The 12,763-nt window shown below is 35.1% G+C and overlaps 1 protein-coding gene across 43 annotated transcripts in view; it reads left to right on the forward strand.

Moving 5' to 3' along the window:
• SLMAP (sarcolemma associated protein) overlaps positions 1-12,763 on the forward strand; it is an 83,331-nt gene that overhangs the window by 37,165 nt on the left and 33,403 nt on the right. For 16 of the 43 annotated variants that reach the window (XM_062610717.1, XM_062610715.1, XM_062610741.1 and 13 more), the window contains exons 4-13: positions 1,860-1,932; positions 3,234-3,270; positions 4,333-4,395; positions 5,849-5,944; positions 6,232-6,303; positions 7,172-7,312; positions 8,855-8,992; positions 9,410-9,578; positions 9,664-9,714; positions 10,269-10,319. In XM_062610717.1, the coding sequence (XP_062466701.1) occupies positions 1,860-1,932; positions 3,234-3,270; positions 4,333-4,395; positions 5,849-5,944; positions 6,232-6,303; positions 7,172-7,312; positions 8,855-8,992; positions 9,410-9,578; positions 9,664-9,714; positions 10,269-10,319 (891 nt within the window). The remainder of the gene's footprint in view (positions 1-1,859; positions 1,933-3,233; positions 3,271-4,332; positions 4,396-5,848; positions 5,945-6,231; positions 6,304-7,171; positions 7,313-8,854; positions 8,993-9,409; positions 9,579-9,663; positions 9,715-10,268; positions 10,320-12,763) is intronic. The other 27 variants (XM_062610719.1, XM_062610731.1, XM_062610734.1 and 24 more) reach the window with 3 other exon arrangements.

Here is a 12,763-nt window from a genome sequence, read left to right on the forward strand (position 1 = left end):
CCACAGGTTTGATTTTTTTTTTTTCTTTTAAATTTTTTTATTTTATAAACCTATTTTTATTTTATAAACCCTTTTCACATTCTCTGTCTGTATGAGACCCTCTTCTGTGTTTCTTAATCTTTTACACAAATAAAGCTCCTGCAGCTTAGAGGGGAGGTTTTTCAGTCTGTGTGTTGATGTTGAAAAACTTTGACATTATATAATCTCAAGCAGACCGACCTGATACATGACCCAAAGGTAAAGCAGTCTGTTGGTCTTTAATTTCAGATACCCTAACACTTCTTGAAATCACTGATTTCCTCTTTATGCATTAATGGAAAGATTCTTCATTACAAAAGCAGTGTATTACATGCTACAGCTAATATCGGTAATGTTTTGGATGTTTTCTTCAAAGGGTTTTTTTTTCAAGAACAGATTTGGGAATTCTGGGGTCTAAGTCTAAAGCCAAAAAGTCAGAAGCTGTGGATTAATCTCTTTTGAGACTGAGATCCTGGCATGAACATTTAATACTTTACCAGGTCAGCTTGAAAAAACAAGGTGCAGTAGCCAAGAAGATACTTCTCCAAAGCATCATTAGCTTTTAGCACTGAATAAAGGCTAAGAACAGTTCTCTTCGGTTGGAAAATTTCTCCTGTATTTTTAGATTCTATTGAGGTAGCTTCCTCAAAGACCTGTCTCGTTTCCCTGGAGTGCTGATGATGTCCTAAAACACCCATGGCCCTGTTTTGTCAAAGCCAGATTAACTGTTTTACTGATATTAATAACCATGAAAGTAGAGCAGCCACTTGTATGTTGGTGAGTACTTCAGGTATAGTGGCAGATGATAGACGACCATATACTTACGTATATCTAGCTTGAGGCAGTATTTTAGGAACATGTAACTGGAAAGAATTCTTACTTTCCAGTTTATAGAACCATACAAGGGGAAAAAAAAACCACTAAGACAACAAAAAAGCAACCCCACAACAGACAAAAAACCCCTCCAAAACAAACAAACAAACAAGAAAACCTGTAATTTGAGTTAAATGTCATTGAAGATGATGCCAGTAACATTTTTGGGAAACATTGTGAAGAGAGGCTGAACTCGATGGAAGAATCAAATACTGCATTGTCTCCTCTTATCCTTTAGGATCTTCTTGAGTTCATAGAATCTTGACTTTAGTCCTGCAGGAGCAAGCTTTCTCCTGGTAAAGCGAGAGGCCACTTATCTAGGGCTGTGCATTGGATGTGTACTATAAGCATACCAAAAGAGATACATTGCCTTTAACGCTGGTCATAGCATTCAAGAGGGTGTGCATGCACTTCTCTGTAGTTTCTACACTCTTTGTGTTCCTTTTTGATGCTTGTGTTTGTAAATAGCAACCACTTGACAAGTCCCAGATGCTAAAGTGAGTGTCTGGTGATACAAATTGGATGTGTTACCTTTTAAGGCCCTGGATATCCTCATAGGAATCTTGTCAAAATGGTAGCTCATTATTTTGTTTGTACTTGTGCATTCCTGTTACCGAGCACAGGGAATGCTTTCCTTTTTCCTCATTTTATGATCAAAACATACAGTTAACTTTTTTAACTTGCCTCAGTAAAGACAACTTGCAGGTACTGCTGCATGTGGAAGAACTGGAACTGGAAGTTCTTCACAGCCAAGTTGAAGTACACAGCATCAACTCATCAGTTTCTGATGGTAAAGCTTCCAGGCTCTGGAGATCTGAGAAGGCAGATCCATGCACTGATGCTTGAAGGCACTCTTGTTGTTTCCTTCCCTCAAAGTTTCTTAGGACAGTTTGCTTGGCTACTATAACATTAACCATTGAACTTAAATAATAATGAATCATCATGACTTGGTATTTGTTTCTTTTCAGTTACTCATGGATGTATAGTCTCCACAATCAAACTGTTTCTTCCAGATGGAATGGAAGCTCGATTGCGATCAGAGTAAGAATGAGTGTCTATTCATATGCAGCAAAATTAAACTACTGTGTAATGAAGACTTGATGAATATTATGTTTGAAATCAGCATAGGAACAGTTTCTTTTCCCATTTTCACAGAAAGGAAGTAGCTGAGAGCATGGGTCTTTTTCAGGCATTATAAAAAAGAAATCTCATTTGCTTGTTGCTTTTAGAAATTAAGACAGCTATGAAAGATAAAGAAGTTCTTATCAAGTTGTGCTTTTCTGACTGGCTGTGGTTTGGGGTACTGGAGTGGGTATTATAAACGGAAGAATACAGGGAAAAACAAAGCAAATGAGCAAATTATCCTTCCCTCTTTTATGTGGGATTATTATTTTGGCTCCTTTAAATACACATAGACTCTACTAAAGTGAAGTTAATAGTATTTCTCTGTGTGTACATGTAACACTGTTTATAGTCTTCAGATAAGTAATACAGTAACTGGTGCAGTTATTTAGTGTCACAATGAAAGAAAGCTTTGCTTGGCATGGGGGAAATATTCATAAAATATGATGGAATAATGTTTGTAAACTCAGATGAATATTGAGAGCGCTTTCTGTATATGTATGCATGTTATGGAGCAAAAAATGTTTTGTTTCCACTAATAGAGTGCACATTACAAATTACATAATATTAATCTTCTTAATCATCTTTCAATCTTACCAATTGTGTGGTTTTTGACTGCTTATTTAAGCATTCTTTTAGCATTAGTATGCAGAAATATTTGCATGAAGCTTTCGGGTCTTTGCTTCTCAGAAGATAAGTCAAAGTATTGCAGGAAGTTTTCATTGTAATTGTTCTAGTAAGAAGTGTGAAAACATATGGTATTAAATTTTTTATTCTGATGAAAATGTGCAAATATAAACCTTGTTCTAGTAAAAGCATACAAAATTCTGTAAGTTACCAAATATTATTTTATGCAGTTTGCTGAATTTGCACGAGTAATATATCCATATATTCATAGCTGTTGTTTTGTGCATGTGAATTGGTTTAAATCTTAACGAATCAGTTCTAAAAGAATCAAGTACTATATAGCTATTGAAATAAAAGTATAGACCTTGGATTTATAATCTGAAAACAGTTCTGTAACTTTGAAAATGTTGGTCAACATAGTATGAACTGGTTTTGCATGTTTATGTATCAAGTCTTCATTTTTATGTGACGAATAAACTTCAAAATACGAAGCATCTTGATTAAATGTGTTAGGGATCTAAATTATTTTTTTTTAACTGCAGTTCTGCGCTTTGTGTTCACTTTTTTTTAACTTTTTTGCTTTTTTCTTTTAGTGTTATCCATGCTCCATTACCAAGTCCTGTTGACAAGGTAATTCAGTAGTCTGCTGTGTTCTGCCTTATTCAGCCACATGCTGTTTTCTGGCGTATTACAAAGATGAAGAAATAGAGGAATTTAGTTACATCTATATATGTTTTGCAGTACCAGTTTTTTACTAGTTTAATATTTTGAGTGACATTTAAGGTAGAGAAGGTAATGCAGTGTTGCAGTGTACGTTTTAAGGTAGCTGAACTTGATCAGGAATTGGTTGTCTCTCTAGTCCCTAAGAAGAAGAATTAAATAGTTTCAACTCAGACTTCTAAACAATTCAGACTTCTGAACACAGGTTCGACTCAGACTTCTAAACATAAAGGGTGAAGTTTTGTGAAGCTAAGGAAACTTGTGAAGTCAGCAGTATGAGGAGTTAATAAGACACTGCATTTGAGTTGAGGTTTCAGAACAGCACATATATCTTGAATCGGGGACAAGGGCACGAATTCTGAGGACTGCAGGTATAAGTGCGAAAATCAGCTTCAAAATTATGTCAGTGTAGGAAGAGCCTACAAGAATTAGTAAATAAATTTGTAGAAAAACCACCCCAAAACAATCCTTCTATTCTCCCCAAGTCCAGAACAATTTGAGTTATGATTAAAGATAATATAAATAGTCCCCAAATCTGACATAGATACTTACAAAGGCAAATTATGAAGATGATGGTCAACAGGAAACATGTGTTTGAAATGTGTGTGTGATGATGGCATTAAATTGGAAGAGGAGAGGCTTTAGTTCCAATTCTGGAAGCCCCTAATTTCTGTTTGTCCGTGGGTTGAATGGCTTCACCTTTGCGCGCCTTGTTTTTTTTGTCAGTTTAATCTGGTCTGAAACAAAAGCCTTAAACTCTTTACATTTAGACATTTACACAGTGGGTCCTCAGTCCAGTTTTGGAAAGTCCTATCACAAACCAAAGAATAAACAGTAGCAGAACAATGAATGAATGAAAGTGTCATTATTAGACAATCTTAAATGTACCTTCATAACTGGATACTGAATTTTGCATTGAGTTTAATGAAAAATCCAAACCTGTTTTCATTCTTAAGTTCTCTTATTTTTCAGGTTGCTGCTAACACTCCCAGTATGTATTCTCAGGAATTGTTTCAGCTTTCGCAGTATCTACAGGTAGGTTTTCTGTTGACAGTATTTACTTACTGGAATACTCAGGTTTTGTTCAAAATAGAAATACTAGGCTCTTCATGTCTTAGCTTGCATTTTGTAAACCTGAACATTATAAGCATTTAACTACCTTTTCTGTAGTGAAATAATGTAAACCATATTGTAATTGGACATAGTATGGCTCTAGGTAAACTATGTTTTGCATGAGCAGTATAAATTATGACTTTGTTAAAAGAAGCATGTAAACTCATTTTGTTTTATAGAAGGTTCCCTGGATGGTATCTTATTTACTTTTCCTGTCCTTTCTCCTCTCCTGCCTTGCTGTCCCTGATTTTCTTTTGCCCACAATATTTTTGTTATCATCCATTGCTATGAGATGTACTATGTATGTGTATAAAAGCTTTGATAGAATGAAAGAAAGGCAAAACAAGAGGTCATTCCGTGTGACAAAAATTAGTTTGCTTCTGTGAAGATAATTCCTTGGTGTGAATATCTTTGTCCCTGTATCTATTAGAAATTATAAAGGAGGGGACAGTGCTGGCAGCTCTTTCTTCCTCATTGGCATCACCAACCCTTCTGTGCCTGCTCCTTTTTCAGTTTAAATAGGTGTGCTTTTTCCTAAGATTTCATGTCACAAAAGGGTTAGACAGCAGAAGGACACATATTAAAGTGTTTGCTAATATGTGTAAGTAAACTCTCTAGGCAAGATCATAAAATCAGCTTTCTGGAAAGTATATGAAAAAATCTTCCTGGTACGTTCTATTTAGGTTTAATTTATGTATAGTTCTGCTGATTTATTTTAGCCATTCATATTTGGTAATGGCAATTTTTATTAGTTCACATCAGTGATGAGACTTTTGAAACAGCTAGTAACTTCATACATACTTGCTGACTTAGCAGGAAGCAGCTCCAGCAGATGCTTTTTCTTGGGAGGCCGAATACATACTTGCTCATCAATCTGTTCATTTTTCGTATCCTGGAATTGTTATATGAAGATGCTCTTCAATCATACTGCCATAAAACAAGCATCAAACAAAAACAGTAGTTCTTGCTTGGCATTTTTCTATTGTGACCTTATTTGAGGATGCACAGCTCACTCACTGCATGGGAGCTGCCAAGCTGGCTTTCGGTGTTTACAGTTTTGTTACTCAAACTGATGAAAGTCAAAGTGTTTTTAAGTCCTGGAAAGAATAACTTGTTATAGTGTGTACTCAGCGTGTGCAGCTTATGCATGAAAAATGAAGGTTTTCAGGAACCTGAGGTTATATGATAACATTTTCTAATTAAAATATCCAAATAAATGTGTGTTGGTATGGGATTATTATAGTTTTAAGTATGTGACAATGTTTGCTACTCACACTTTCTTTTTTTTTTTCTTTGTACTTTAGTATCTCTTCTGTTGCTTCTCTTTTCCTTAGTTTTTCCAATTGAACTCACTGGTACTCTGCTCTCTTCATAGGAAGCCTTACATCGGGAACAAATGTTGGAACAAAAGTTGGCAACACTTCAGCGACTACTTGCTGTCACACAAGAAGCTTCAGATACTAGTTGGCAGGTATCTGCAGGCATCTTTTTCCTCTATGGACTGAAATACGCAGTGACATAAATTTCAACTATTAATTTACAAATGATGGAGGGGGGAGAGCAGCAGCAGAAGTAGAAAGTTTATGGTGGTTCTCTTAAGCTGTGTAAAAGAGGCTGTTTAATAAATTCAGTTTATGTGCCAGTTTGAAATAACTATTAATAGTGAGTACTCCAACAGAATTAAAGTCTTAAAGCAGAACTCTACTGGAAGTACCTAAAGCATATGTTAATACTAAGGTGATACTTCTTTTCTGCTAGGCTTTAATAGATGAAGACAGGCTGCTATCAAGATTAGAGGTTATGGGAAATCAGTTACAGGCATGTTCAAAGGTAAGTAGTTCACCTTAAGTTGAATGTTAGGAATGCTGAAAAATAGCTCTGTTGAAGTGTTTTGCAATTAGGTGGTTGTAGGAAAGCAGTCAGAAGATGAACTTTCTGAAATGAGCCAGTGTTTATTTGGATAATCTATATAGCATGAAAGCTGTAGATCTGTTCTATATTTCATGGAATCACTTTAAATCTAGATAAATGGCTATTTTTCAGCATTTTTTTAGCCCAGTTTGATTTCTTTCATATCTAGATATAAGAATGTATGTAATGAAAAACAGTAAAGGAATTTCTGTCATTGGTGAGAAGTACCCATCCTGTCCTGTTTCCTTTCCTGTGGATGGCCCTTTCCAAATAGGGATTTGAAAAAAGGTATTATCAGTGTGCTGTCTGATATTCAGAGACAGAGTAACAATTGTGACATACTGTGATTGTTGTTTAGGCCACCTATGCCTGCCCTGAATTTTTATTTTAATTGTATTTTACTTTTCATTCCTCTCAACTACCTACATCATGAGAATTTTTTCTGCAGGTCCTGTTTGAGGTCTTTCAGATGAGACCTCTGAGGTTTCTGGTTTGTCAAACTGTAGGACGCTATCTTAGCAGTGTCCAGAAAACCTCCATAGTTTTCTTGTAATCGCAGGTGACCATTCAATGTGTGCTGCTGTATATGCACTTCAAAAAACAGCTGGTTTACACCCAGCAATGTCAAGAATCTTTGATCACTGATTTGTCCATGACAGTTTTTCCATCTAACAGAAACTGCTAAACATTTTGGAACAGAACAGGTCTTACCACAATCTAATATATTTAATCAACAAAATACTTATTTATGTTCTATCTTTATATCTGAATTGTTTTATACATACAGAATCAAACAGAAGACAGTATACGAAAAGAGCTTATAGCATTGCAAGAAGACAAACACAACTATGAGACAACAGCCAAAGAGTCCCTGAGGCGGGTCCTTCAGGAGAAAATTGAAGTGGTCAGAAAACTGTCTGAAGTGGAGGTACTAAAGTTTCATGCCTTGTCTCCTGGAAGCGCTGAAATAGTTAAAACTGCTGCTGCTTAGATCCGTGTCTTGTTTCCTGTAATATTCCAGTATTTGTTGTGTTGTGGCATTTTCAGTATATTAAGTAGTAGTGTTTATTTCTCCTATTGAACAGTGCTTGGATTGTTAAAGTTAATGAGAAAATATTCTTGGAACTCCTACTTTTTCTGCCAGATTTCAGAATTCATGAAGTTGCACTATATGTGGGAAATAAGTGAGAGGAAATGATATACACTCATATAAATTACACTTAAGGATGAGTTTTTGAGATTACAAAGTGTTGAACACTTTCTTCAAAGGAAATTTCTGCCTTTATAATATTTTTCATCACTATCTTTTCTTTTCTTTTCTCTTGCCATTATAATTATTTGCTGTGTTCCGTTAGGTCAAGAAATATCTTACAATTAAGTGCACAAAGTCTCTACCCTTGTCATGTTTTTAGAGAATGCAGTGCATATACTGCTGTAGTGAATAACCTCATGAGATTTCAGTTAAATACACCTTTTTGTATTGTAATAGTTCTTGGCAGGTTTGTTAATGGTTGGAGTCTTATGTTGACTACTTCTCCTTTTCAGTCCTATACTAGGAGAAGAATCTTATGACCTATTCTACTGTTTCCTCTTTCCTTTGAGTCTTGGAGGAGAAATATTAATTTAACTTTACTACGGGATTTGCTTGAGTGCTTCCTGCCACATAATATTCTCTCCATGCAGAAGAATCATTGGCTGCTGATTGAGAGTTGTCCTTTAATAGTTTTGAATGCGCTTTTGTGTAAAGGTGTTTTGGTCATAAATGAGAACCAAGTCAGAGCTTGTTACCAAAAGAAGAAAGAAAACCCAAACGCAAATGAAAACACGTATGACTGAAGAAAGAAATCTTGAGCTGTGAGGAGGAAACTCTATATACCATTTAGTTGTGTGTAGTCACCAGCTGTTGCAAACTTCTGGAGCATTCCTTGCCTCCTGAAGACCCAGCTGCCTCTTCAGTAAGGAGATCTTAGCTTAGACTCTACATTACAGAGTACAGGAAAAGGTTTAGGTCGCTTCCGTGGAGCCATTTGGCTTTTATAATGTGTTAAATCTTCTTTCGCTGGGTGACAGGTGCGATGAAATCTATTGGTTACATTGAATTACAAGATGTTATAAAACTCTCACAGATTAGCATAAAACAGAATGGGGGAGATCACACAGTTCCTTATACCTGTTGATCACAATTAATTATATACCATACTGTGGCAGTTTTGGTTGGTGTTTTTTTACACATGCCTGAAGCCAATATATTTTCACATAATGTGTTTTTAAAGTAGAACATTACAAAGGTTTGTGTAGATAGCATTTTCGCCGGGACTTGATGTGCTTGTTTATCCCTACTGATTAGGAACCAAGCAGTTAAATGTGATTAGTTCCATACACTGTTTGGGGAAAAAAAGATCAATTTCAGTGTTTGGTAGATTATTAGTCTCTATTTTTTTATTTATTGCATAATAATTCTCTCTTACAGCGAAGTTTAAGTAATACAGAAGATGAATGTACTCACCTGAAAGAAATGAATGAGCGGACTCAGGAAGAATTAAGAGAATTAGCTAATAAATACAATGGAGCTGTAAATGAAATTAAAGATCTTTCTGACAAGCTAAAGGTAATGACAGAACTTTGTGACTTAATGATACTGTAGTGCGTGGAGCAAATAAATGCAATTTAATTTCTAATGTACCTATCAAAGATTAAAAAACTTTAAACAACAGGTTAATGGAAGAAAGATGCATATTGTCTTTTACATAATCTTTGGGTTTACATTTCATGTACTTGAAACTATCATCAGTTAAGTAATTTGCTAAAAAGATTTCCCTTTTTGTTCACTTTGAAAGTTGCCATGTCTTTGGGGCTGCAATGTATTTTAATACAAAGTTATATATGGTGTAAAATTAAATTTAGCTGCTTTTATACAGACAAATAATTTTCAACCTAAAAATCTTAGAGTTAATGAGAATGAAATCAATTCCTTTACATGTCAATTTTGATTTGTTTGGGGATTTTTAAAATGTGTTTTGAGCAGGTAGCAGAAGGAAGACAAGAAGAAATCCAACAGAAAGGACTGGCTGAGAAAAAAGAGTTGCAGCATAAAATAGATGAAATGGAAGAGAGAGAGCAAGAGCTTCAAGCAAAAATAGAAGCTTTGCAGGCTGACAATGACTTCACCAATGAGCGGCTAACTGCTTTACAAGGTTAGTGATTAGTGGGGAAGAAACTTTGATTATTTGTTTTTCTTTTAATCTGTGAAATATCTTTTTCTTGGACTTCTGTTTACAGTACGGTTAGAGCATCTTCAAGAGAAAACACTTAAAGAACACAACAGCTTAGGTAGGTGTGATCAGTTTCTTGTTTCAAGCTGGTTTCCACATTTTCTGTTCAATTACTATCATTATTATAATCTTGTAGTCTAGGTGTCTGGGAAAAGATTAACGTTTTAGTGTTACCCCAGTAGTGCGGCGTTCCTGGTACCGGTTGAAAACGTTTGGAAGACGTGTGGCCGCAGCAGAATGCCAGTAGAGGGCACTGCTGCTGTGGGTGTCCACAGTTGTGGTTCATTGCTCAGTTTAGAGCTGTTTGAGCCTTCTCAGCTCCAACCTTTTGGAAGCTTTACATACATATATATAAAAGGATTTTTTAAATATATATGTAATAGACAGTAATTCCTTGTATGATAGTAACCTCTTACATGTTTGAACAAACAGGAACATATCCTGTAGTGCAAAGGAAAACAAATTCTGCCTGTTTTGTTTGATTAGGTTAGATACCTAGAAGGAAGAGGTAGTATGAAAAGCCAGATGCCTTTCACAATTGTGTATTTATAAAGAAGCGAAACCCAAAACATTTTGCTTGGTTCCAGAAATAATACCCTTTCTTAATCCTAGGCATACAAGTTGATGACTTCATACCTAAAATTAATGGGAGCACAGAGAAAGGTAGTGTATCTTAAGGCTACCTTTTGTCTTATGGGTAATGTTTGAAGTTGAACAAATTCAAAATGTTCTCTGAAGTTTTACTTTCAATTATATTCTCTTGAAAAATGGAATTGAATTTGTCCACTCCTCTGACCAGCAGTTTTTGCTTAGACTTTCAGTCTGGGTGTTTTCAGAAAATTCTGTACAATGTAACAAACCAACTTGGAAGTCCTCTTTATTTACCTGTTTTTGATGGGCGTTAACTGGATTCAGTAGAAGTCTGCTGAATGATGTCAGGCTTGTGACACGAGAAAGTGGAAAACTCATTGACTTTTATCCCTTTAATTTTACTTTTCCTTGCAACACAGACACACACCATTTTTCTAATAAATTTGGTATGGTAAGTAAAGTTAACAAAACATATTTTTTCCTAACTGTAACTTACCAAAAAATGCAAGTATATGAAATACAGAAATAGCAGAAGCTAACTTTTTAAAAGAAAGCACTATCTTTTATGTTAAACAGGAATGAAAACAGATTGAACTGATTTTTTTTAAAAAAAAAAGCTTTTTTTAGTTAAAGCGAAGTATTTTAACTAATGTGTCTTAGCATACACTTGAAGTTTTCTTTAATAGAATTGTCTGTTAAGAATATGCCCAGTATCACGTATAGCAAAGGTTATTCCAGTTATGGTTCTAAATTCACTAAATTGTTCTATTGGTTAAGATATTTTTGTCCTTTTATGTCAGTTTATATTTTTCCCTTGATGTAACTTTCATGAGCATTTGCTGTGTCTTGCTGGCTAGTGAAAGCTCTGGGGAATGGTGCTAGTATTAGAAGGTTGGGGCACCTAAATAGAGAACTTGTAATTTCAACCAATACAGTGTTTAAGGATTACTGTATACCTTTTTTAAACAAAATTTTACAACTGTCTATGCTCTAGCTCTTAGCTTTTGATTTTTCTTTTAATTACAAATTAAGAGCTTCTTAACTAGGGAGCCCAGTAGCAAAATAAAAAGTTAATCATGGCATAACGTTGCATCTAGTTCTTATTTGGAGCAGGAGGAGAGATTGTTAAACATTGAGAGGAACTGTACAAAAACTTCCACTTAATCTGAGTACTTGTTACTCCTTTATGTCCTAGCATTTTAGACACTTAGTTATGATGTATGCTGATACTGGAAGCCAGGACGCTTAATATCTGTTTCCAGTTCTCTAGACTGCCATACTTAGGCTTTAGTTAGATTGATCCATCTTGCTGATAAATATTTTTTGGTTGGTAATAGTGTTAATGCTTGATAGAATGGTTAAGAAATAATTATTTTTTTTTAATGTATTTTAAGTCTTCCACCCCACAAAAGAGTTAGCTTCTTTACAAAGCAAAACTGGGGTAATATATAGGGATATATTCTTCATTCTAATCATGTAAACCATAAAAAGATTTTGAAAGCTAGATTGTTAGAGGCTATTAGAAAAAAAACATGCAATACTGGGAACAAAAGTAGTCTAGAGCTAAACTGAAACTTCAGGAAAAGCTTTCAACCTCCAAGTGCAAATACATATAGTTTTATAGCAAAATAATTGATAACATCACACTAAATATGTTTTTTTTTTAACAAACACTTTTTTGTGTGTTTTAAAGTTATTGGTAGGGATGTCCTGTTAGGTTTTTAAATACTGCTGCCTCTTATCAGTCTGAGTTTGAAAACTGTCTGAAATACTGTTTCAAAATTGAAATCATTATTTTGTGGTTGTAAAAAAAAAAATCATTGTATCACTGATACTTTTTGTCAAAGTTGAAGAAGCAATCTCTCTTTGACTTATTTTGGATTGCATAGACTAAGTGTCATCTGGATGGATGCATGAAAATACAGGTTCCTCCATCCTATGAGTAACAGTAGAACTTGTGCTTAAACCTCGGAGTTTTAGGAAGCTGTCTGCCAATTTCTTCTTCTTTGTGAATATAGACAACATGTAACTGCTCATTCAAGTTGGCGTTCTGTGTGTTTATACAGTCTATCACCTTCTTCTGTCGCACACCTAACTTACTATTTTATTATTTTATATTTTAGTTTTCCATTATTATGCCTGTTGTACCACTTTCTTCTGCATCTCTGCTATACCTGTCCATCCACATTTCCTTGGCAATTTACAGCTTTTGGCCTGTGTTCTCTTCATGGTAGTCTATGCTTTTCTGTATCTTCTGTCCTTTAATCATATAATGACAGATGACATTCTCTGCCAGATTTTGGATTTGTCCTCTTGAAAGCAGCAGGAAGCAGTTACTGAGGGTTTTTTGCTGAGTAGTCTTGCATTATTTTAGATGAACTAAGACTTCACGGTGTATAACATGTTAAAGGCAGAAGCAGAAGTCAGAAAGTCAGTTTGGTTTGTGCTGTGTAGCCTGTAAGGGAATAAAAGAAGGTTTCCTCTATTTGTATACAGAGGTATACATGCCTTCCTCC

The sequence above is a fragment of the Pezoporus occidentalis genome, unplaced genomic scaffold, assembly GCF_034315485.1.
Source record: "Pezoporus occidentalis ecotype Australia unplaced genomic scaffold, CSIRO_AGI_Poc_V1 ctg149, whole genome shotgun sequence".
NCBI classification, from domain to species: Eukaryota; Metazoa; Chordata; class Aves; order Psittaciformes; family Psittacidae; genus Pezoporus; species Pezoporus occidentalis.